Source organism: Lactuca serriola, chromosome 3 (genome assembly GCF_051521515.1).
Source record: "Lactuca serriola cultivar US96UC23 chromosome 3, Lser_US96UC23_V15, whole genome shotgun sequence".
NCBI classification, from domain to species: Eukaryota; Viridiplantae; Streptophyta; class Magnoliopsida; order Asterales; family Asteraceae; genus Lactuca; species Lactuca serriola.
In genome coordinates this window covers 32,927,805-32,951,827 of record NC_136410.1, presented here as the reverse complement: position 1 = coordinate 32,951,827, position 24,023 = coordinate 32,927,805, and the positions used below count along the sequence as shown (strand labels likewise).

The following is a 24,023-nucleotide window of genomic DNA, read 5'->3' as shown; positions in this document are numbered from 1 at the left end:
ATTATGCGTCTTAATTGTCTTTGTTTTAAAATCCGGTTCAACCCGGTGGGTCAAACCGATTGGATTGTGATGTGATGAAGAGTTCGGATCAAATATGATTATACGAGCACAGTTTTGCCCATTTATGATTTGGATTGAACCGGGCAGGTCTATCAAAAAATCGATTGAACCGTTAACCCGAAACCCAAACAGTTATATATATATATATATATATATATATATATATATATATATATATATATATATATATATATATATATATATAACTTATCGACATGACATCAATTTCCAGGTGTAGAACCCATCAAATTATGTTGTTTTGATAAAAATAAATAAAACAAAATCCCTCAACTTAATCATTCTTTCCTTCCTAAAAACATGACCATCCAATTTCATACTTGTCGGTTCTCCAAAATTATTCAATTTCTACTTCGACGACATGAGATCATCAAAACCATATACACACAAAAGCAAGTGCCATCTACAATAAAGAGTTTTGCTATAAATATATATTTCTGCAATTAAATAATGAAAAGAACACACAGAGCAAATCCTATTAGTCTTTTCATATAAAAGACTTTTATACATATGGTAGTTAAATAAGTATAAGTATTTCGCTTGGGCATTGAGTTAGTATATCACCATGTACCATGTTTCCTGTTACGTAAAGTTTTTTAAAAGTATGTAACAGACTTTTATACATGTGGTAATTAAATATTATTTATATGTATGCACATATGTATAAAGTGCATGAAACATCTGAAAACCAAGTTGACCAGGCATTTGAACTAGTTGCCTCGTGACCCGATCGCCATACTAGGTAAACTAAAAAAATCAAAACATTGCTTTTATGTATTAAATCCTTGATTTGTTGAAGTATGATGTTAAAAAAATGGTAATTTGATGGTAAATTTATACTACCAATTTGTGAGTTTGGGGGTAGAATGAGAGCTGAAAATGAACCTGCAGGATCATACAAATCCAACCCACCTACCACATTTTGACCAATTTATAAATCTAATACAATTTTATAAACATACCCACTACATTAAACTTTTAAAAAAAATCCATAAAAATGATAAAGTAATGTCAATGGAACATGCAAACCCAACCCAACACACTTTGACCCGTGTTCAACATCTTTACCCAAACCCATTATTAGAGGTGTTCATTTGGATGGATCGGTTTGATCCGATCCAATCAAGTGAATCCAAATTGATTTTGGTTTTCAAAATATGGATCCGAATAGTCCAAACCAAAATTCAAATCCGATCCGATCCGATCCAATTACAATTCGGTTGGATCGGTTTTTATAATTCGGTTTTCAAAAACCGAAATATTTTAAAACGACATATAATTATAATATTTCACAAGTAGCAAAAACAAATTATTTAGTTGTCATTTAAAATTTATAAACAACTAATTAGAAGATATATTATAGTTAAATATTTTATAGGTAGAAAACTTTTGAGAGAAAATGTATATTAATATTTTTTTTATCGGGTGAAATGTTTTGAACTTATTTGAAAAAATAAATTACAACATTAATAAATAACTATAGATATATATATGTATATATATATATATATATATATATATATATATATATATATATATATATATATATATATATTATAAATAGATAAATAATAAATATTTATTTGGTTTTTTTGGACTATTCGGTTCTTATTTTATAAACCAAAACCAATCCGAAATCCAAATAATAATTCGGTTTTATTGAAAACCAATCCAAAAATCCAAATATCCGAACCAAATAGTCCAATCCAAATTGTCCAATTGGATAATTCGGTTTTATCCGAATAATGAACAGCCCTACCCATTATGCGACCCATCATCAACTTTGTCTCTGTCCTTTTTGCCATGTCTAAATTCTAATGACGATACAACTTTTTTGGAATGTGACATGTCTTTGGTTTTTGATGATATTGTGGAGTAGAAGCACAAGAACGTATTCCATCTTTCACCATGCACATCTAAGAGAAACAACAAACAAAACTGAATGACAAAACAAACATAAAGCTATCCAAGTGTTTGGTGGTCCTACACTTTAATGGCTAACTAACTGCTTTTACTTTGTTTTTGCACATGATTCTGTGAAAGTTGAAACAAGACAAATACAACAAAAACTTCCAGCTATAGATAATTGTAGAATCCACTCTTGATAATCCAATATCAGGATTTGACACATCCTATCTACTTGCCCCTACATAAAGAACTAATAACACCTAATGATTAATTAATTTTTGAGATTTGTTGGTCATTGTGTGAGTCAACTCATACCCGTAAGTAGAGGTGCACAAAACTAGATTTTTTCCAATCCATATAAAATGGGTTATAGGAGATTCGGATAGACAGGTAACCTACACCGGATTTACTAGGGTTTGAAAATTATTGAATTTCGGATAACCCGGCAGATAGGATTTATTGAGATTTTTTCAAAATTTGGATGGAAATTGTAGGATATTTTTCGGATAAAAATTTGGTTTCAAATATTTTGGTTCTCTAATTTGCAATTCGGTCCTCAATTGAGGTTCTAGTAAAGTTTTTGAATCCCGTTTCAAGTAAAATAACATTTTTGGTTCCTAAGTGTAGCTGATTTTTAAAATTTTGGTTCCAAAAAGTTTCTTGTAATTTTACTCCTCATTTGAGATTCTTGTAAAGTTATTGGTCATTGTTTCATGTTAAAGGGCTATTGTTGGTCTCACTAATTTTTGCAATTTTGGTTCTCATCTGAGGTTCTTGTAACGTTATTGGTCATTGTTTAAAATATAATTATTATTTTTGGTTCTTGATATAGCTTCGTTTTTCAATTTTGGTCCCAACAATATCATCATTGTCTTCTCTTTCAAAAAAAATATCATCATTTTCTTGGAATGGGGACCAAAATTGCAAGAAAAAACTTTTCTGGGCCAATTTTGCAAAAATCAACTATACTTTCTAGGGACTAAAAATTTATTTTGCAAAAATCAGCTACACTTGCAATAGAAAACTTTTTGGTGGCTAATTTGGTTATTACTATATTGCAGTTGAATCGGGTGAAAGATAGGTTTAAACAAAAGGAAATTGATCTTCATTACAAAGAGGAAGCTACAAATATTCTTGGGAAACTTGGGTTTGATCCTAACTTTGGAGAACGACTAGCGAAGAGAGTGATACAACAAATGGTGGAGAATGATATTTGGATGTGGATATTGAGAGGGGATTTTGATGAAGATGATACTATAATTCTAGAAGCATCCACATCGAGTAAAGATGGTTTGTGCATTAGGAAATTGGAAGGCCAGTCAAGAGTCGCTGAAATGGTTGTCAATAATTAATATGACACGTGAGTTGTACATAATTGTTTTGGTCTTTCTTTCTAATTACCTTATGCTTCTACTCCACTCTCCACAATAGTGTAGTTTTATTTCAATTAAACCCTTAACTCTAAGTTTGCTTGTTGATTTTGGTGTTTCTAGCATGTAGATTGTTGTCATCGAGTCTTGAGAGAATTAAAGAGTTGTCTGTATACTGAAGGGTTATCTAGACCGTACATTCACATCTTTTGAACACATACAAAGATCAAGATCAACTCTTTGTCCCACCTTTTCGTGTAGGACAAAAGATTGCTATTTTTGTTACTAAATATAGGGAAAATATGTGACCTGCCTACACCAACTACTACTACTACTGTGTGAATCTCATCAATGAAAAAATTAATTTGTCCACTTGGAGCTGTGAACTCCTCCTTCAAGTTAACTTTAAGCTGTTCCTCGCAATCTCCTTGATATTTAGCACCAACAAGCAAGGAACTTGTGTCCATGGATATCAGTTGTAAAGTAGAAAGATCACAATTTAAAGTTAATCAACACAAGTTTAATGTGTGTAAGTGTAATAGGTTTGACTTTGACCAACACCATTAAGTCATTATTATTATAGAATACATTGCTTTGATTACTCAAAACACAACTACATAGGAGTATATAGAGAATACCTAAGCCCTAAGGGGGCTTGGGCTTAAACCCTAATCACTAACATCCTCCAGAGTTTGATCGAGAGGAGACGATTAAAATGAAATAATAAACAAAAGAAGAAAATATAAAAACATAGATGGAGACAATGGAGCGGTGGCAGAGCTTTAACGATGACGACTAACAGTGATTGCTCGTTGGAGAATAAGAAAGAAGAATTGGTGGCTAGAGGTGGTTCTATTGTAGAAGAAGAGAAGATCGACGACGGCAGAGGAGTCCGGAGAAAGACATCGAGAAAGAAAGAGGTGATGAGTTGTGGTGGACAGAGACAATGTCGGCGTAATCGGCGACTGCAGTATTGAAAGAGAGATAGTCGACTGCTAATCAGAGGCTTCCTGGCGAAGAATTTGCCACTAGAGGGAAGCAACAACATCAGAAGAAGATGATACGAAAAAGAGACTCAAATTAGAAGAAGAGGCCAGCCGAAGAGACAAAAGACTCTAAGGTAGGGGTCATCCGAGGATGAGGCAGAAACAGATGAGACAGTAAAAGAAGTTGAGGAAGGAGCTCTGGTTTAGTATCAGCGGTTGCTTTATATTTAGGAGGAGAAAGAATAAAGAGAAAAATATGAAGCATAATAAAGACACCTCCGACGACTATTAGAGAAGGTCGACGAAAGTGGAGGGCGACGACTACAAGTTGTAGTCAGCGGTAAGGTTTTAACCTAAAGCTATGCTAAATAGTTTAATTTCCTATCTCTTCATTTGCATTACAAGAGACATATAAATACATGAGTGAAGCCTTGGGCCGATACATATAATAGATATGGGCTATAGACTAATACACAATATACATATCAAGTACAAGTACAAGTACATTTTCAATCGGCCATATTTTAAAATAAATATATCAATACCTCTCGAATGTTACGCGAATGTTACGAAGTTGGGGGTATTGGCTAAGTTCATGAGATGTATATATATATATATATATATATATATATATATATATATATATATATATATATATATATTTTGGCACCAAATGAATAAAAGTTAATTCTTTAAAGTTTGGATGGAATTCCTTCTCATCAATGAAAATAGAAGATTACGCCCTTTTATTTTTCACAAAATCTATCTGGAGCAGTATGGAGCCGAGGAGCAAGGCAGTAGATAAGATAGAAGGGGTCAGGCTCCAGGTGGAGCAGAGGATACTGTTAGGATAACGAACTTGAAACGCTGAGCCCGAACCTCCGGCGAGCGAACACACCTTATCGTCGTTTTATCTTGCAGCCGACCACATCGTCTTCTCAATATCTCACGACTGCGTCTTGCGCCGATAGGTGAGTCTCTCTCTCTCTCTCTCTCTCTCTCTCCCTCTCTCTCTCTCTCTCTCTCTCTCTCTCTCTCTCAATCGCTGGTATGTAGAACATTATCAATTGACCTGCGTTTTTCATGAATCGATTTCCTGTGAGAATCGATTGGTTTCAGACTCGATTTCATGTGTTTGAGCAAGAAATTGTACCACTTTATAAATGCTTGCTGAAAATCGTTTTCCTGTGAGTCGATTCCTTCCCCTCTTTGCAAAGTAATCTGTTTTTTATTTGAGTTTATGTAGGTTTTTTATTGTTTCCAAAAGCGGATTCTATGGTCTTTTTTTTTTCATTTAAAATCACTACATGAATATGATTCATTCTTCATTCCCCTGTTTTCATGAAAGTTCTTTTGTTCTTCATAAAATGTCCAAGACTATATAAATGTACAAATTTGTTATACCTTATAGATAGTTTCTACCATGCCTCTGGCCACTGTTTTGATCTCTTGACTGTTCTGAACCAGATTGTCCATGAATATGTATGAACAAGTTGCCATTTCCCTCCGTATCCTTGCTCACAATGTTGGACAAATTGTTGTATTGTTTGCTTTTCGTTGTATTCAATTGATTTTAAGCTATGATGTTTTTTGAATGATTTTCGCAACAGATTGACAATTAGAAGGGCAATTCTGTCATTTTACATGATTCCAATTATATTTCCTGCCAACCAAATAAAACCGAATATTGAATTGCATTTCAATTCTTGACAGAAAACGCCACGATTCACCCTGGGAAAGGGAAAGTGAGATGGCAGCGACAGGCCATTGTGTGGCTCATTTTATGGAACCTGCAGACTCTTCTACCAAATGCAACAACATATTAGGTGCAACCAGACACACTGTCTACACACCTACCCAAGTAAGGATTTCTACTTAATTTTCTTTCTACCTAATTTTTATTGCCCATGACAAATATCGGGGTCGAATTACACAAAGTTTATTTATTTATTTATTTATTTTTATCAGAGATATAATCATTTTTGTTCGCTATCAATGAACGGTTGCCAAGCTCGAGACCCAAGAAGCCCTGTCGGGATGACTGAAACTCGGACTTTTCCGTCTGTATCAACACCTGCCATGGCAATGGAACGACTCAGTTCTGTGATTACTGAGTTGGGGTCCCACCCCCCGGTGTACAGGTCCGGAATATTACGGCTGGAGGTAATTAATTAAGTGGCTAAGCTATCTGGGTATTGTTACTTTCTTGGTTGATTTAGGCTTATTGTTGTCCTTATGGCCAATGGAAATGTGCCATGTGGCAAAAATGTGTTTTTAATATAACAAAAATGTGCAAACATCGTAATCAGAAATACAGAAACTGATTACCTCACTCGTACGTATAAGCAACAACAAAAACCATTTTTAGTAACTTATGCAACAATTCATACAGTAATATAATTGATTTTTGTTTTGTTATTTCTGTAACTGCCACGAATAATTGAATTTCTTTTCAATAGGATATTTTTTAGTTCGATCAATTAAACATTTTAACAATAGAAGTTCCATATTTTAGTCCTAAAATTAATAAAGTTATTACATAATTTGTAAAAAACATCACTTTATTTATATACACAAACTTCTATAACATTCTTGATGAAAATATTACATTAAACATTAGTAGAAAAGAAAGTTCGTCATGGTTGAGATTGCATATCTGAGTTACTTATCAGTTTATTGCAATACGTTTTAATGCCAAATTTTAGTTTACAAATGGCTCGACTCTTACAAATATAACTTTGACAACTATGTTTTAATCAATTTTCAGAATTTCCTAAACTTTAATTTCCACCGTCATAGATGCCTTTTTTTTATATTATTTTACGTATTTAAAAAACTTAGCTATTTTTATATATTCATAACAGATCAACTAATGTCAGCTTGGTTTAGCAATCACGCCCATAAACTAATCATTAATCAAACAACCCAAACAGCACAAGATCCGAGGAATCACATTCACATGTTATGTTATGAATTTTGATAGTTGAAATTTATTTGATTTTTTTGGATGGAAGGTTCCAATCGAACAGCAAATCGAAGCAATCGACTGGCTACGCGGTCAGCAACAATTCCAGCATCTCCCTCGATGTTTCTTCTCGGGTAGAAGTAGAAGGCAAAGAAGAATCAATGGCTATGGCTATCCTTCTTTATTTGATTACGACGACACCAGCGACCACGATTCCTCTCCCCTCAGCGTTGCTGGTTTCGGTTCTGCTGTCTTCTTTCGCCATTTCAGTCCCTTCTCACTCCATGATTGGCGATCTATCAAGAGGTAGGTAATACCGCATGCATTTTCTGTCTATCTATGATTATTGTTACATAATCGAAATTTGAGAAACCCTAACACCTATTTAGTAAAATTTACACTTTACACCAACTTGGATGTATCCATTGAATTTTTTAAGATCATATTACTTAGAATGACGTGTATTTGTCTACGAATAAGAAGAATGCATGTTGATGCCCTTGCTCACATCCTTACAAGCATGTTTAACGAGACAACCAATTTCGTAATGCTTCATACACCTTTGGATGATTTGATGTGCCAAAAGGAGGATGTTAGGACAAATAGAGATCGGTTGAAAAGTTGTTAAAACAAGTAGGGTTAAATGTATTCCATTGATTGTTTAATATAGCATCCTACTTTCATTTCTCCTATCACAACATTGTACTTTTAAAGATCTCCCCATTATAGTAATATTATCAAAATACAAACGCAACTTCCACTGCTAGAATTGGGTAGATATTTCAATGTATAATATTCTAATAAGATATGAATTGAAGGTACAATGTTACAGCCTATAATAGGTAGATGGTTCAAAGTACAATGGCTTAATTAGAAAAACAATTTGTAAATGCGATGCTGTAATAGGAAATTTACAAGTAGGAATCAAGGATGCTATAATACACAAATAAATGAAGTAATGAACATATGTTGCTATTTCTTGCATTTAACCAGATAAAGCATTAGTAACGATTTGGTTTGTGCATTCTTTTTTGAGATTACAAAGGAATAGAATAATAAGCAAAGCAATGGAATGGAATGGAATGGGTCGTTACATCCATTATCATATTTGGTTGGTTTGAAGAAATGCAACGAGTCATTCAAGCATTTGATTTGTTATGCATGATTAGAAACCTTATGTTCTATAGCTAAAAAGATGAGTCTTTTAGATTTTCCATTTCCTTTATTATGTATCTAATGCTGAATTACTTAAACCTGAAGGTTCCTCTCTAAGAAGTGTTCAATGATCCGTGCTTATGGGGCTATTCGTTTTGATGCCTTGGCTAATATATCATCTGAATGGGAAGCTTTTGGGTCATTCTTTTTCATGATTCCACAGGTAAAAAACAGCAACTTGTTCACCTCCACCCGTAGGTAGTATTTGGTATGATGGAATCAGGAAAGGAATGGGAATGGGTCATTCCATTGGAATGGAAAAAAAAAAGTTATTTGTTTTCTCTCATGGACCAAATACGATTCCTTTCATTTTGTTAATTATCATTCCTTGTGGTTTTTCGTTCATTCTTTAATGAAAAATTGCAATATATTATAACCCATTTTTATTTATGTAATATTCAATCACACAAATCTTTTTAAAAAAGTTCATAGTTTTAAATTTGAATCAAACCAATATTATATATTTAAATGTATATTTTTGTTATAATCTATTTGGGTTTTAAATTTTTAATAAACTTTGATTTGTAAATAAATGATTCATACAATTATAATTACATTATGCATAAGGTAGTGTTAAAACTACACATTATCTTTGCATATAATATTAAATTTACATGAAAATCCAAACATATCATAGAATGTAATGACTCATTTCACTACCTTTCTTATTCCCTTACCATGTCCATTCAAATAGAGCCTAGTGTAGCATGTATGTATGTATGTATGTATGTATGTATGTATAGGTGAGACTGATTGTGGGTAGATATGCAATGCAATGTAATGCAAGTACAGGTTGAGTTTAATGAGTTTGAAGGAAGTTCAATGCTTGTGACTACTATTGCTTGGGATGAATCCCTTTCATGGACATTTGGGAAGGCACTACATGCACTTCAGGCCACCATGACACAGGTACATCTACATCTACTGCCAACTTTTGCATTTGCATTTCAGGGGAGGGGGGTGAATTGGAAATTGGGCTGAACCTAGGGTTAAATGCAAGAAATAGCAACGTACTTCACTTCAGTTGATTTGTTTATTATAACATTTTACTTTGAAAAATATACCCAATTATATCAAATTGAAATTAATTGGGTAGAGATTTTCCAAAGTACATGTCTTAAATAAGAAAAAGAATTATTAAAAGTACAGTGCTATAATGAGGTAGATTTTTCAAAGTAGAATGTTGTAAATTGTAATAGACATAAATGAAAGTAGTACGTACACAAATAAATAAAAGTACATTGCTATGTCTTGCATTTAGCCTATTACCGGCTCTGATGAAAATTCAAACATGCATGTATGTATGTATGTATGTATGTATGTATGTATGTATGTGTTTTGATGTGATGCAGGTATCCTGTAATATTGTAAAGTTACGAAAAGAGGTTCCTAATACATCCATTTTAAGCAGCAATAATGTTCCGAGTAAGAAAGTATGGGATTTTGGGGTTAACAGAGCATTGCAGATGATAAACAAAAACAACTCCAACTCACCCCTTATCAAAGTGGTGCTTGCACGTAGCAGCATAATTAGAACCTCCCCTGATATTGATCCTTTGACATGGTTGGCAACTTTACAGGTACTTGTTCATTTGGCATTATTATATCCATATCCATATGTATGATTTCTTCTTATATTACTTGGCTTGGTAATTAAATTGTAGGTTGAAGGTGAAAATGCTTACCAGTTTTGTCTTCAGCCTCCTGATGCACCATCGTTTATCGGGAACACTGTGAGTGCAACTATATAGCATATATTGATTGTTATCCAAAAAAAAAAAGTAGTTGATAACAGTAGATTTTGTTGTGTGTTCTGTTAATGACTTACTTGAACCTTGATGAATAGCCAGAACAATTATTTCATCGGAATAAATTCGACATTTATAGCGAGGCCATGGCTGGAACCCGAGCTAGAGGTGACTCAAAGGCCCTTGATTTGCAGATAGCACTAGATTTACTTTCCAGGTATGTATTAATATTATTATTATTATGTCTTATTGTTTATCCAGGTTTTTAAAATCATGCATGGTATTACCTTTTGCAGCTCTAAGGATGACAAGGAGTTTTCTATAGTGCGGGAGTGCATAAGAAGAAAATTAGAGGTAAATGTAGAAACAACATTAGTAGGTAGGGTAGGTAATTACTACCTGTGCACTCACTCATATTTACCAAATACAAATGCAAATGCAAATGCATATGTGTAGTCAGTATGCACGACAATATTGGTTGAACCAGAGAAAACCATACGGAAGCTACCTAGAGTACAACATCTTTATGCTCGATTAAGAGGCAGACTAAGAAGTCAAGATGATGAGGTATGCTATATATATTCCTCTTTTTTATTAGCAAAAGAATATGTTATGGCGTTATGCAATGTAGTATAATAATAATAATGCAACAAATAGCAATGTACTTTGAAAATCTACCTACCCAAGTATAGCATTGTATTTTTTTTTTGAAGTATGATATAACTGAGTCAAATTTCAAAATAAGAAAAAAAAAATGAAAGTAGGATAAGCCTTGTTAGGAGAATGAGTTTTGACTGTGTGAGTGCAGTTTGATATTTTGTCTTCACTTCATCCAACTCCAGCTGTGTGTGGATTCCCTACTGAGGAGGCACGTCTTCTCATAGCAGAAACTGGTACATGTATATTCCTTCATCTTCTTCTTGTTATAGATATACACATATATATTTATGTGTGTGTGTGTGTGTTGATGAGAAATAGTGGTGGTGCAGAAATGTTTGACCGAGGAATGTATGCTGGTCCAGTTGGTTGGTTTGGAGGAGGAGAGAGTGAGTTTGCTGTTGGTATAAGGTCCGCCTTGGTTCAAAAGGTCGGTCACTACTTCTAACTTATGTTCTCCCTTTTATTTTATTTGTTGTTATTGTTATTGTTATTGAGTAATTATGGTTATGCAGTTTGTTTGATGATAAATTTATATGAATATGAGTTTAGGGAGTTGGGGCATTAATATATGCTGGGACTGGGATTGTGGAAGGAAGTAATTCGTCTCAGGAGTGGGATGAACTCGAACTCAAGACATCTCAGGTTTCACTTTTCCTTTTCCTCTTTTTTTTTTCTACATATTTCTAATTTTCTTTTTTCCCATTCCTACCATTACAATTGCTAGCAATTTTTGTAGGAAGAGAATTGAAGATGATATTTTTGAATTTGTTATATATTTTTTTTAATTTAAATCATGTATGTCCTTTATTGATTAGTTCACAAAGCTGATGAAGCTGGAGGTGGCCTCTGTGTTATCTGAAATGTAAAACTACTTACTGTAAAGGTTTGTTTTCCTTTACAACTCAACTTAACTCAATTCGCCTTGCTTTGTAGTGTGTTTGAGGTTTTAGCAAAGCAAAAAGTTTGGCCTGGATAAACATACATCCAAATGCAATCTCTTTTTCTTTTCCCAAAATACAAAATTCTTTTTGAGACTAAACACATGACTAATCTAGTAACCTATATGTGTGTTCCTATTTTGCTTAATGTAAAACGACTTAATAAAGTACGTTAGGGAATTGAAGCTTTCTTTCCCATTAAGCCTATGGCTATGGCACCACCCCTTTACAAGATTTGTCATTTATTTATTTCATTTTCTCGTAAATCTTTTTCTATCATTTATTATTCAGACAATGCTCTATCCTATCCAGATTCCACTTAATGGGATTTGACCATGCCTGTCTTCATTCATTCATTCATAATTCATTTGGTTAAGGAGGCAATTGCAAATGCCTAGGAAGATTATTTTGATGAAGATACAACCACCCCACCTTCTCATCCAATCAATTTCAGGTAGATAGCCTTGTTTTCTGGTTTCTTTTTGTTTATATTCATCATTATTTGGGTGTGAAATCCTGCTTCAGTTAATACATCACCACTTGTATATTAAGCAATATTTCTTTATAGATTAAAGCTAACACTGCATTTTCTATAACCACCCTCCCTTTAATATATAATTAATTCTTTTAGCAATTAAACGTTAACTGTTACTTTTAGGTGTGGAATCCGTTAATTGAAACCCTTCAAGTGGCGCCTAACAATATTTTATTTGTTATTTAATTTAATTCTGCATAGGTCTGTCCCTACCTTTAATAGGCGGGACCCTCTTTCAGATATAAACAAAGCGAATCAATGGAAAGACCTAACTTATTTTGCCATTAAACTTACTTACTTATATAATGAAATTAGAAATAAATAAATAATTGATGTTAGAAAATAGGGAAAGAATATCAATTAGGACTTGGATAATTTCGATGATCATGTGGAAAATACTTTCCAAAATCTTTGATTTTTATCTTATTACATGGGGTATCACGAAACTAGATTTGGGATAATCCAAGAAAATAAAAATTTAGATTTCAGGCATGTTTTAGATTCAAAAACACAAAAATACCATCTTGTTTTGTTGTTCTTATGTTCTTGAGACAAATTGTAGAAAAATGTAATATGTGAAAAAGTATATTTTACAACAAAGCCAACAATTGTATATACCCAATGGTAGTTAAGTTCGGTTAAGATTTTGGAGGGAAAGTTGCATTTGTTCCAACTAGTTGTGATGGTTGTTTTGGTGGGACCGCTCCATGGGCTCTGCCCATTGGAACCCTATCAGAGTGTTGCCTTCGAACTCCCATGTATTCCCAAGTTTACTTTAGTTAATTTATCCAGACATGCACTCCACTCCTTCAAGCTTGTACTATAGCTAAAGATAAATTCAGTTTATCTTGATTCAATCCTGATTATACTAAAAGGTTTGATAACACTAAAATCAGTGATAAATGAAATTTGATAGATCTCCAATCAACTTTCTATTTGGAGACGGTGAATCCAACTCTATAAACCAACAAAGTCTATTTTCTAAACTATAATTGATTCAAGTTTGTGGGTAAACCAACAAAGTTATTTACATAAATAGCTCAAACCAGTGAATATCGAATCATTCCAAAGATGTGGGATGTAATGATATATTTTTACATGTAAAATTTCCTTTTAAATTATTAATCTCTATTTAAATATGAAATGATAACCGATAGTGTATTGAAAGAGAAATTGGTTCTCATGAATTGAAAACATAGGTATAACGGAATAACGGATGATATGTCTTATTATCTATCATCACTCTAAATTTCCACCGGATCAACATGACTGAAAAGTCTTTAAATTATTTTACATATTTAAAGAATTAGAATAAAGGTCTACAAAAAGATGACATGTTCAATTTATTGGCTATTAATGAATAACCGATACCAATAGTCTCATGAACATTTATCGTAGAGGTCTTATTATTTATCTTTAATATATTTGTTCAACTTTAATCATATCACGTGGTGACAGAAAGAAGCCATTTTATGATTTTGTTTAAGACCCTAAGTTTAAAATGTTAAAAATCAACCTCAAACTTATTAACATGGCACATAACAACCATACAATATTTTCCATATCTTGAATATAATGGCTCATTGGCTCACGTCATTAGTGTAAGCCATGATTTTTTAATGGTAATGCAACATTTGTGACGCATATACATTTCCAATGCCACAACTTTATGGTTGACTTTCTATCAACATCAAAATTAATCAAGACATTTGACTTTAAAAGGTTGAACATGCTCAATAAAATCACAAAGATTCCCATGCTAGTAATTCATTTTTCATAGTATTAGTTTTCTTTCTTTTTGGATTTTAGCATCTTTAGAAAACGAAAATAGCAGAAAAAGAAAACATACATAAAAAATTGTTGTATAGAATCAAAGAATGGGAGAGAAGGGAAAATGGCAAGACAACCGAAAAGAAAAAACATAAAAAGAAAGAGAAACATGAGGGCGGTGAGAATGGGGGCCGAGAAAAAGACATGAAAAAGGCTAAAGATTAGAAGAAATGAAAAACCGCAACAAGGTTTGTGGTAAGGATAAAAAGGTGAAGAAGGAAAAGAATCCTAGGTTGATGTTTGTCCTAATGATAAGAACATTACGCGTAAATCAGGTATTGGTGCCCATAAGAAAGCCCAAACCAACAATGAAAATTTTACTCTCACACAATGGCTATTGCGACTATAGCCCTTGTATAAGATGCATATCAGGTACACGGGTCATTGGGCAGCTGACACAACTCAAATCACATAAAGAGCCCAATCTACATTAGAGTTGAAACTCCATGTTGCTGTTGCTAAGACTCGAAACTGATTTATGCAAAGTTAACCACCACCATGTAACCAACTAATGTAAGCATAAATATAGCATAAATTACCAATCTACCTCTTTTGGTTTCAACCAAAGGGATGTATTAGAACAGATTAATGACACCTATAACAATTTAATAACGCCATGGTCCACTCATTAAACTTTTAGGCTATGTTTGGCGGACTAGCTGAAAAGCTAGCTGTTAAATAAAAAGCTAGCTGATAAAAAATAACGTTTGGTAAAACTAGCTGAAAAGCTAGCTGAAATATATAAAATTACATAAAAGGACATGTAAGAATATGTGTTTCTATAATTAATTAAGGGGTGTATTTGGAAAATTTTAAAAAAGCTCCTAAAAAGCTAGTCTAAGTAGCTTTTCAAAAAGCTAGCTTATAAGCTACTTTTTGGCTTACCAAACACGACAACATAAAAAAGCTCGAAAAATAAGCTAGCTTATCAGCTAGATGTGGCGCGCCAAACACAGCCTTAGACGAATTCACACAAAAAATGTTGCATTTTTATTTTATATTTTCATAAAAAGATGAACCCCATTCCCCAGCATCCCAACAAGCAAATCCCACGACCAATATATTTTGTTTTTTTCATGAAGACTCAACCAAAACAAACATATAAACTATAGGCAAACGAAGGCAATAAACAAAACCATATACATATATACTTATATACTTGCAGGATAAAGTTTTTTTTCATTAGGTGTTAGCGGAACCCTGAAGAAGTTCATCATGTATCTGATTAGCAACATCACGAACAGCACTCGATCCCTGAGGGATAAACATAGTCAATGATTTAGAAGATGCACCAATGTCCTTCATTGTGTCAAAATACTGAGTTACTAAAACCATGGCTATAACATCTTTTGCAGTTGTTCCAAGAACATTCACCGAAAACCCCAACACACTATCTCTCAAACCCTTCAAAATCACTTGTCGTTGACGGCTATACCCAAACCCAACAAATATTTCTGCCTCCCCCTCCGCTCTCTTGATTTAAAGAATTTTCTCCGCTTCTACTTTTTTAGTAGCTGTCATCCTAAATCTTGCACGTGCAGATAAAGTATTGTCTGGATAAATGATGGTAAAAGAAATGTCTGAGAAAAATGATGCACACTTGGGGAAATAGGTATTTTAAATTTTTTTTTTTTTTGGAATGTAAGGGTGAAATGGTCATTAGTCTTGTTTAGATGGTTTATTCGGTCTAGAAAAGAAACAAATGTTATATATACAATACTTTATCAAGATATACATCATTATACATTCAACAAATATATTATGGTTCACAATTTTTTACATGTATTGATCTCACTCGTTGCTTTCTTTACATGTTCATCTGGTTCTATATCAACAATGAACTATCGCATATCCATACGCAGACATCGCCTGCAATGATGAATCAGGATTTCAATATTATCAATACTAAAATATGAAAAACTGATAATTGTACAAAAAGCTCTTATAACTACAAAACAAGAACATGCCTTAATAAATCAATGATAACAATATAAAAATGTATTATCTAAAAAAATGGATGAATGTTTATACCATCAAAAACATAGGCCCAATGTGTATGTTATGGTGTCATATAATTTTTTTATGCCACGTAGGATGGTATTAGAGAGTAGTAATGTGTTAACATGTCTTTGAAAGAAAACAAAATGTAAAATAGCCTATCACAATCAACATACACTCTCTCTCCTCTCTCCTCTTGCTAAGCTATACACACCCCCTTAACGCACGTTAGAGGGAGGTCAGCATGCGCTAAGAGCTTGGTGAGTAGGCTTTGCGCACCTACTCATTTTAGTCTCACAATTCATGCTCCTGACCGTTATGCTACATCTATTTTGTTTTCTTTCTTAAAACATTTTAGATAATGCCTAAAGTACTGAAAACTTAAATACAATTAATCTTATTATTATTATTAGTTAATTAATTAATTCACATAACACCTTAAACACCTTATGAATAGTAAACTTTCTATCATTTAAACTTTTGCCACAAAAGTTTCATAACCTTATCACTTTTGGTTTCTCCTTAACTTTTTACTACATTAGTTTGTGGAGTTGACATTTTTGGTCCCCAGCTTCAGTATCCGCTACTGTTAACCACAAAGGTTTCAAGAGTTTGTCACTTTTGGTCCCTGACATTTACAAATGTGACACATCAAGTTTTTGTCACATTAGTTTGTAGATTTGACGTTTTTGGTCCTCCTGCCTTCAATATTCTACTATACGACCATACTTTCCTCAAAACATAATACACACACAAAATGAAAACAACAAACGAGAAAAAACCAAAGAATCACTGAAATATGTAAGCATGAAAAAAAAGGACTGTCACAAAGTGCGGATCACCTTCTAATTATATTTAAAGTGGAAAATAAATATATAAATAAATAATTACGTTTTTAAATGTAAAAAAAATACATTTTTATGTTTTAATAAATTGTTCTTCTTTGGCTATGGGCAAATATTTTACTTTCCATCCCTTACTTTTGTTAAAAATACAATAATGACCTTCATATCCAATTTCAAATCATTAACGATTACGATTAAAACACTCACATCGGTGGTTTTTTAGTCTTTCAAGTCTCTCTTGCAAATGACATTGAGTGCCATGTCATTGATATTAACAATTCATCTTGCAACTGTTAAAAGACCATTTGCAATGTACCTTCGATTATTTTTATATTATTATTTTATTATAGCTATATAGGATAATTAAAAATCTCCATAACTAGTGAATTAAAGGGATGGGTAGAGTTCATTAACAATTTATTAAATTATATAATTTATCATAAAAGACAATTTAAAGATTACCATGTACTTAAATATTTATAACCAAACATAATTTATTATAAGTGTTATGAATTGATTTATTTTCATATATTCACATAAAGGATATAAACAAATAAATTTTGTTAAAAAGTATAAAATGGTTGTTGATGTGGGAATGAGTCTCATTTTGAAAGAGTGTTGATATTTTATTGATGTATGTGATTATTGCAAAACTCATGGTAAATTTGAAAAATTGTAAACGTTGTACAAATATGGATGGTCTTATGTCATCTACCATCATGATTAATGTGGTATAGGTTTAAAATCAATACATATGCTCAAACAACCATTGAATTATACTTTGATATGTATTTATTAATTTGTATAATCAAATATCATGTTTTTTAGATAGCTAATCAACTATTTAATTACTCAAGAACAATGACACTTCCATGATCATTGATTCATTGTAACAGTTTATGTTGATGATATCTTAGTCATAGGCAATAAAATAGAAGAAATCTCAGGTCTTAAACACGATTCAAATCAAAGACTTAGGAAACATTAGTTATTTTCTTGGATTGGAATTTAATGCCATCAATGAAGAAAATGATCGTGGATTTAGTTAATTCAGTTACTTTCCATTGTTCATTCTCCTTGTATATAAACCTGTACCAAGCTCATAGTTGATGGATAACATGAATGAAAAACTCTTTCGATTTTCTCATCTTTTTAATTCTCTCAAGACTCGATTACAACAAGCTACAGGCTAAAAAAACGCCAAATCAACAAGCAGCCATAGAATTGAGGGTTTAATTAGAAGAAAAAAAAATACAGTTTTAGATCAAAAATAAGAGGTTTCTTGGAATTAACCCCTTTTTCGAATGCTACAGATCCTTGGTTTCCATCACGTGGCATATTAGTTATTGGCAACCATTTCATCGACTCCTGATTGGTTCTCCAGTTTCCTAATGCGCAAGCCATCTTTACCCAATGTGGATGCTTCTAGAATTATAGTATCATCTTCATTAAAATCCCCTCTCAATATCCCCATCGATATTTCATTCTCCACCATTTGCTGTATCACTCTCTTCACTGGTCGTGCTCCAAAGTTTGGATCAAACCCAAGTTTCCCAAGAATATCTGTAGCTTCCTCTGTGTAATGAAGATCGATTTTCTTCTGTTTCAACCTATCTTTCACCCGATTCAACTGCAATACAATAACAACCAAATTAGCCACCACCATTTATAAATCAGTTGCTCATAATATTAGTAAATCACATTTTTTGTCCCTAGAAAGTATAGCCAAGTTTTGCAATTTTGGTCCCAAAAAGTTTTCTGTAACGTTTTTTGGTCCACATTCCAAGAAAGGACTATTTTCTGGACCAAATTTGATAAAAGAAGCAATACTCAAGGACCAAAAATAATAATTTTATTTTAACCTGAGAACCAACAACGTTACAAGAACCTGAGAACCAAAATTGCAAGAGAAAAGTTTTTGGGACCAAAATTGCAAAAATCAGCTATATTTAGGGACCAAAAATCGTCATTTAACTTGAAACAGGGACCAATGATGTTTCAAGAACCACAAATGAAGGCTAAAATTGCAAGAGAAACTTTTTAGGACCAAATCTGAAAAAATCAGCTACACTCAGGGACCAAAAATGTCATTTTACTTGAAACAGGGACCAAAATAATGTTCCAAGATCCTCAAATGAGAACTAAATTTGCAGGAGAAACTTTTTGGGGCCAAATCTGAAAAAATGGGCTACACTCAAGGACCAAAAATGTCATTTTACTTGAAACAGAGACCAAAAACTTTACTAGAACCTCAAATGAGAACCAAAATTGCAAAAATCAGCTACACTCCAGGACCAAAAATGTAATTTTACTTGTAACAGGGAACCAAAATTGCAAAAAATCATCTATACCAAGGGAACAAAATTGTAATTTAGTCTAAAATATGAGTATGGAGAAAAAGGTTGTACCTGGATCTGGACTATATGTCTGATTTGTGTGGCATCAAGTGGTTGGAAAACAATATACTCATCAATCCGATTCATAAACTCAGGGCGAAAAGTCTGCCTAGCCAACTCGACCACTTGTCGTTTCATTAATTCATAAACCGCATCCTTACTATCATGTGTAGTTTGAAGCGTTTCAAGTATATAGTGGGACCCAATGTTAGATGTCATTATAACAACCGCATTTGTAAAACTAACAGTACGCCCTTGAGAATCCGTTATTCTTCCATCATCCAACAACTGTAACAAGATATTAAACACATCATGGTGCGCTTTCTCAATCTCATCAAAAAGAACCACCGAATACGGCCTTCTACGGACCGTTTCCGTAAGCTGACCGCCTTCTTCATACCCCACGTACCCCGGCGGTGCACCCACCAACCGTGACACCGCGTGTTTCTCCATGTACTCAGACATATCAATTCTCACAAGGGCGTTTTCGGTATTAAAAAGATAACTAGCAAGAGCTTTCGCGAGTTCGGTTTTCCCAACACCGGTGGGGCCCATGAACATGAAGCTTGCTATCGGTTTGTTTGGATCCGAGAGCCCTGCACGCGACCGGCGGATCGCGTCTGCAACCGATTTCACCGCAATGTCCTGCCCGACAACTCGTTTGTGGAGAACGTGTTCTAAGGATACGAGTTTGTCTCTCTCGGATTGTTGAAGATTTGATAAGGGTATTCCCGTCCATTTGCTTACAATTTCAGCAATGTCGATATCGGTTACTTCTTCACGGAGTAAAGATTTCCCCGAGTGCTGGTAGTCGGAAAGATTCTTCTCCGCTTCGCTTAGCTGGCGCTGAAGTGTCATCAATGTCCCGTATTTGAGTTCCGCAGCACGGTTTAGATCATAATCACGCTCAGCAGCTTCCATTTCTTGGTTCACCCTATCAATCTTTTGAATAAATTTTGTAAAGAAATGATATCAAAAGAAACCTATAATATGCTAGTTAAGTTAGTAGTTAGTAGTTAGTAGTTAGTTACCTCTTCCTTGATTGAGCGTATGCGGGTTATCAGTAACTTTTCACGTTCCCATTGTTCATTAAACTCTTTCTGTTTCTGTTTTAAAGTTTCCAAATCAGAATCTAATTTGGACAACCTTTCTTTTGATGCTTTATCCGTGTCGTTTTTTAAAGAGAGTCTCTCCATCTCGAGCTTCAAGACAGCTCGATCTATCTCATCTAACTCTGTCGGTTTAGATGTAATCTCCATTTTTAATTTTGCAGCAGATTCATCAACCAGATCAATTGCTGCAGTAGTAATAAACTAATGTCAATACATTAAAGATATTAATTAATATTAAAAAATAAAAAACTAAAACGGTTTTCAAAGTTGAGACCTTTGTCGGGCAAAAAGCGTTCAGTGATGTATCGATCAGCAAGAAGAGCTGCTGAAACTAAAGCACCATCGGATATTTTGACCCCGTGATGAAGTTCATATCGTTCGCGGAGCCCACGAAGAATGGAAATCGTGTCTTCAACAGAGGGTTGATCACAGAATACTTGTTGGAATCTTCGTTCCAAAGCAGGGTCCTTTTCAATGTATTTTCGGTATTCGTTTAATGTTGTGGCTCCAATACATCGAAGCTCACCACGCCCCAACATTGGTTTCAATAAATTCCCAGCATCCATTGCTCCTCCAGCAGCTCCTGCAATATCACATTTTAATGATAAGGGCATTCACGTCATTTGAACACATACAAAAGATCAAGATCGAGAAGATTGCTATTTTTGTTCCTAAATATGGAACATACCTGCACCAACTACAGTGTGAATCTCATCAATGAATAAAACAATTTGTCCATTTGAAGCAGTGACTTCCTTCAAGACAGCTTTAAGCCGCTCCTCAAAATCTCCTCTGTACTTAGCACCAGCAAGCAAGGAACCCATGTCCAGAGATATCAGCTGCAAAGTAGAAACATCACAATTCACAATTATTTAATCAAACACAAGTGTAACAGGTTTGACTTTGACCAGCATTATTAAATCATTATAAATTCTAACCTTACGATTCTTGAGAGGCTCTGGAACATCTCCACGTACAATTCTTTGAGCTAACCTGGATGATGATGATGATACGCATAATTTCACACTTTAACAGCAGTTGATGTGATGGAATCATGAAAGATAGACACAAAAGGGCATCATAATCACATACCCTTCAGCAATAGCAGTTTTCCCTACACCAGGCTCACCGATGATAACCGGGTTGTTTTTTGTTCTTCTAGACAATATCTGGATGCACCTCCGGATTTCATCATCCCGGCCTATCACTGGATCCAGCTTACCTCTTCTAGCAAGTTCAGTCAAATCGTTCCCATATTTTTCAAGTGCCTCGTATTTCCCTTCAGGGTCTGTTAAAAAAAAAAAAAAGAAGAAGAAGAAGATGTGTTATGATTTATGATCAGAGGTTTGAGGATGTGAAACAAAGAAGAGAAATGTTTCTACTTTGATCAGTTACTTTCTGACTTCCACGAACAGCTTGCACAGCATCCTTTAATGACTTCTCACTTAACTGCAAGTTGCTAAACAGTTGCTTTCCGAACCTCTTATCGGAAGGGAAGGCCAACACAAGATGTTCAACAGAAACAAAGTCATCTCCCATTTCTTTTTTATACTTTCTTGCATTTTCCAACAGAGAACTTAAATGTGACCCGAGTACAGGGCTACTGGTGTCAGTAACCTGCAAAAACCATTATTATTTACAGGAACTATTAAAAAGCATAAGCTTTACAATCGCAATTTGAATCAAGACAATACCTTTGGTTGTTGAGCTATAAAATTATCTATAGCTTGCAGAACTGATGTGTTGTCTAACCCAGCCTTTGTAAGTATCCTTCTTGCCAAACCATCTTTTTGCTCCAAAAGGGCTTTCATTAAATGCTCAGACTCTACAATTTGTTGTTTGCTTCCTCGTGCTGCATCTACAGCACCAACAATCCCTTCCCATGCCATCTCGGTGTAATCCTTATTGTTGAACTAATGTCATTGTTTCAACATCAAAACATATAAGATTAAGAAGAATGTGTAACTCATGCAACAACAGATCAAGTTGGTCTAGTAAGTTGTAAGATCAACTTTTTCTATTTATTTAGTTAAAACAGATCAAATCTAATACCATTACTACAATAATCGATTATCACTAGCATCATCCCTTATGCTAAGAATCAAAGGCAGTTTTTGAAAAATTAACACCTAATATTTATCCACCAAATTTATTTTGATTCAGCATTACCGTTGTAAACTTTAAGGCAGTTAACCATATTGTCCCAAAGCCATACTCATTCAAAAATCTAAAGCCACAATTTTGAATTCCAAAGCAAATGGCGTATTATATGCAAATATGGTTTAAAACCCTAAGGAGTAAGGAGTAATTCATGAGTCCGAAGTTGTATCAGTAAGTTAAAATGGTAGGCGTATTAGATGCAGCCATAATCCAAAACACAATTATACTTTTGAGTTTTGACCGTTTAACTTGACGTTTCTCAGACACAAAATGTAATATCAGGACTCCAAAATGTTATTTAATATAAAACTGCTTCTTTCAATAAAAAAAGTTAGTTATTTCCAACTTCAAAATTTGGGAGGAGATGATTTTTATAATTGATTCGACCAACTTTCATAACTATAAGATCCGTATTTTTACCTGGGAAGGATTGGCAGCAGTTGAATAAAGGCGAGGCGATGATGAAGAAATCCTGTTGTGTCCGATAGAACCGCTATGAAGAAAGTAAGGTATATAGCCCGTATAAACAGCTGGTCTAGTAGCAATGGAGGAGTGCAAGCGAGACAGAGAGCGAGAGACGCACGAAGCCGAAGAGCCATCAATGGCGGTGAGTAGAGCGTATCGGGTGAGCCTGACGGTGGCGGAGGTGGCCGTCCTTCGAATCATCACTGCAGCCATGTAAGATCAAAGCAGGAGTAATTGTTTGGAATTGGATAATTGAACGTAAATACCAAAACAAAAGGTTGCGATACTGAGAACAAGAAGATTGGAGAAGGGGAAAAAAGTTCTAGAAAACTCCTATTCAGAATTCTCTCGTTTATTCATGACACGAGATTAATATTTAAAAGAGTAAATTGCAGTTTTGGTCCTCTGGTTTGCACAAATAATTATTCTTGGTCCTAGTATTAGGATTTTGTCATGGATGGTCCCTTAAGGGTTTTGAAAGCCTTTGTTAACCTCCACTGAAATACCCTTAAATCATCATATCTTTCACTTACTGTACTGAGATCACCCTTGTATACTTTAATCCATCTTCATGACCCTTTATGTCGCCCTATCACTATTGTCGCTCCATACACCACCATTGACCACCACCTTCTAAAAGAACTTCATCCCCTTTTAAACGTTAAAAATTCATCATTTTTAATCAAAGATCTCATTCACATCCTACAAAAAATTGGTCATTCATGTTGCTATTTTCATGTTGTTGTAGATTGTTGGTGATTGATGAAAAGCCTCAATGGTTTTTGCAATTTCCCTTTTACATTTTTTAATTCAA

The 24,023-nt window shown here is 33.9% G+C and overlaps 2 protein-coding genes across 5 annotated transcripts; one reads left to right on the top strand and one right to left on the bottom strand.

Moving 5' to 3' along the window:
- Nucleotides 1-5,065: 5,065 nt before the first annotated feature.
- On the top strand, nucleotides 5,066-12,464 carry LOC145091821 (isochorismate synthase, chloroplastic-like). 4 transcript variants are annotated; one of them, XM_079029630.1, is made up of 16 exons: nucleotides 5,066-5,313; nucleotides 6,056-6,203; nucleotides 6,311-6,505; nucleotides 7,357-7,613; nucleotides 8,568-8,685; nucleotides 9,315-9,431; nucleotides 9,875-10,102; nucleotides 10,187-10,255; nucleotides 10,369-10,487; nucleotides 10,567-10,624; nucleotides 10,727-10,837; nucleotides 11,079-11,163; nucleotides 11,260-11,357; nucleotides 11,480-11,572; nucleotides 11,746-11,813; nucleotides 12,181-12,464. In XM_079029630.1, exons 2-15 carry the CDS (start codon nucleotides 6,093-6,095, stop codon nucleotides 11,794-11,796), a joined length of 1,710 nt encoding a protein of 569 aa, XP_078885756.1. In that variant the 5' UTR covers nucleotides 5,066-5,313; nucleotides 6,056-6,092; the 3' UTR covers nucleotides 11,797-11,813; nucleotides 12,181-12,464. The 4 variants fall into 4 exon arrangements, 3 of the variants coding, with proteins under 3 accessions (XP_078885756.1, XP_078885757.1, XP_078885755.1); XM_079029631.1 differs by having other exon boundaries at nucleotides 5,953-6,203; XR_013702286.1 differs by lacking the exon at nucleotides 5,066-5,313 and adding an exon at nucleotides 5,410-5,529 and having other exon boundaries at nucleotides 11,079-11,169.
- Nucleotides 12,465-18,182: 5,718 nt separating this feature from the next.
- Nucleotides 18,183-23,541, bottom strand: LOC145091820 (chaperone protein ClpB4, mitochondrial-like). The gene is made up of 10 exons (XM_079029628.1): nucleotides 23,165-23,541; nucleotides 22,279-22,497; nucleotides 21,967-22,201; nucleotides 21,677-21,872; nucleotides 21,523-21,577; nucleotides 21,273-21,423; nucleotides 20,859-21,167; nucleotides 20,504-20,769; nucleotides 19,485-20,414; nucleotides 18,183-18,706 (listed from the first exon to the last, which is right to left on the bottom strand). The coding sequence occupies exons 1-10, from the start codon at nucleotides 23,420-23,422 to the stop codon at nucleotides 18,416-18,418; spliced, it is 2,910 nt and encodes a 969-aa protein (XP_078885754.1). The 5' UTR covers nucleotides 23,423-23,541; the 3' UTR covers nucleotides 18,183-18,415.
- Nucleotides 23,542-24,023: the final 482 nt, after the last annotated feature.

Bases quoted from the DNA above. Each gene is read 5' to 3' on its own strand.
- LOC145091821 (XM_079029629.1), top strand. From the start codon at position 5,426: ATGAATCGATTTCCTGTGAGAATCGATTGGTTTCAGACTCGATTTCAT. The intron at 11,164-11,259 runs GTACATGTATAT...GTGGTGGTGCAG, and splicing joins TCTTCTCATAGCAGAAACTG to AAATGTTTGACCGAGGAATG. The intron at 11,358-11,479 runs GTCGGTCACTAC...ATATGAGTTTAG, and splicing joins GGTCCGCCTTGGTTCAAAAG to GGAGTTGGGGCATTAATATA.
- LOC145091820 (XM_079029628.1), bottom strand. From the start codon at position 23,422: ATGGCTGCAGTGATGATTCGAAGGACGGCCACCTCCGCCACCGTCAGG. The intron at 21,578-21,676 runs GTATGTGATTAT...ATCATCATCCAG, and splicing joins AAAACTGCTATTGCTGAAGG to GTTAGCTCAAAGAATTGTAC. The intron at 20,415-20,503 runs GTAACTAACTAC...TTTATTCAAAAG, and splicing joins TACGCTCAATCAAGGAAGAG to ATTGATAGGGTGAACCAAGA.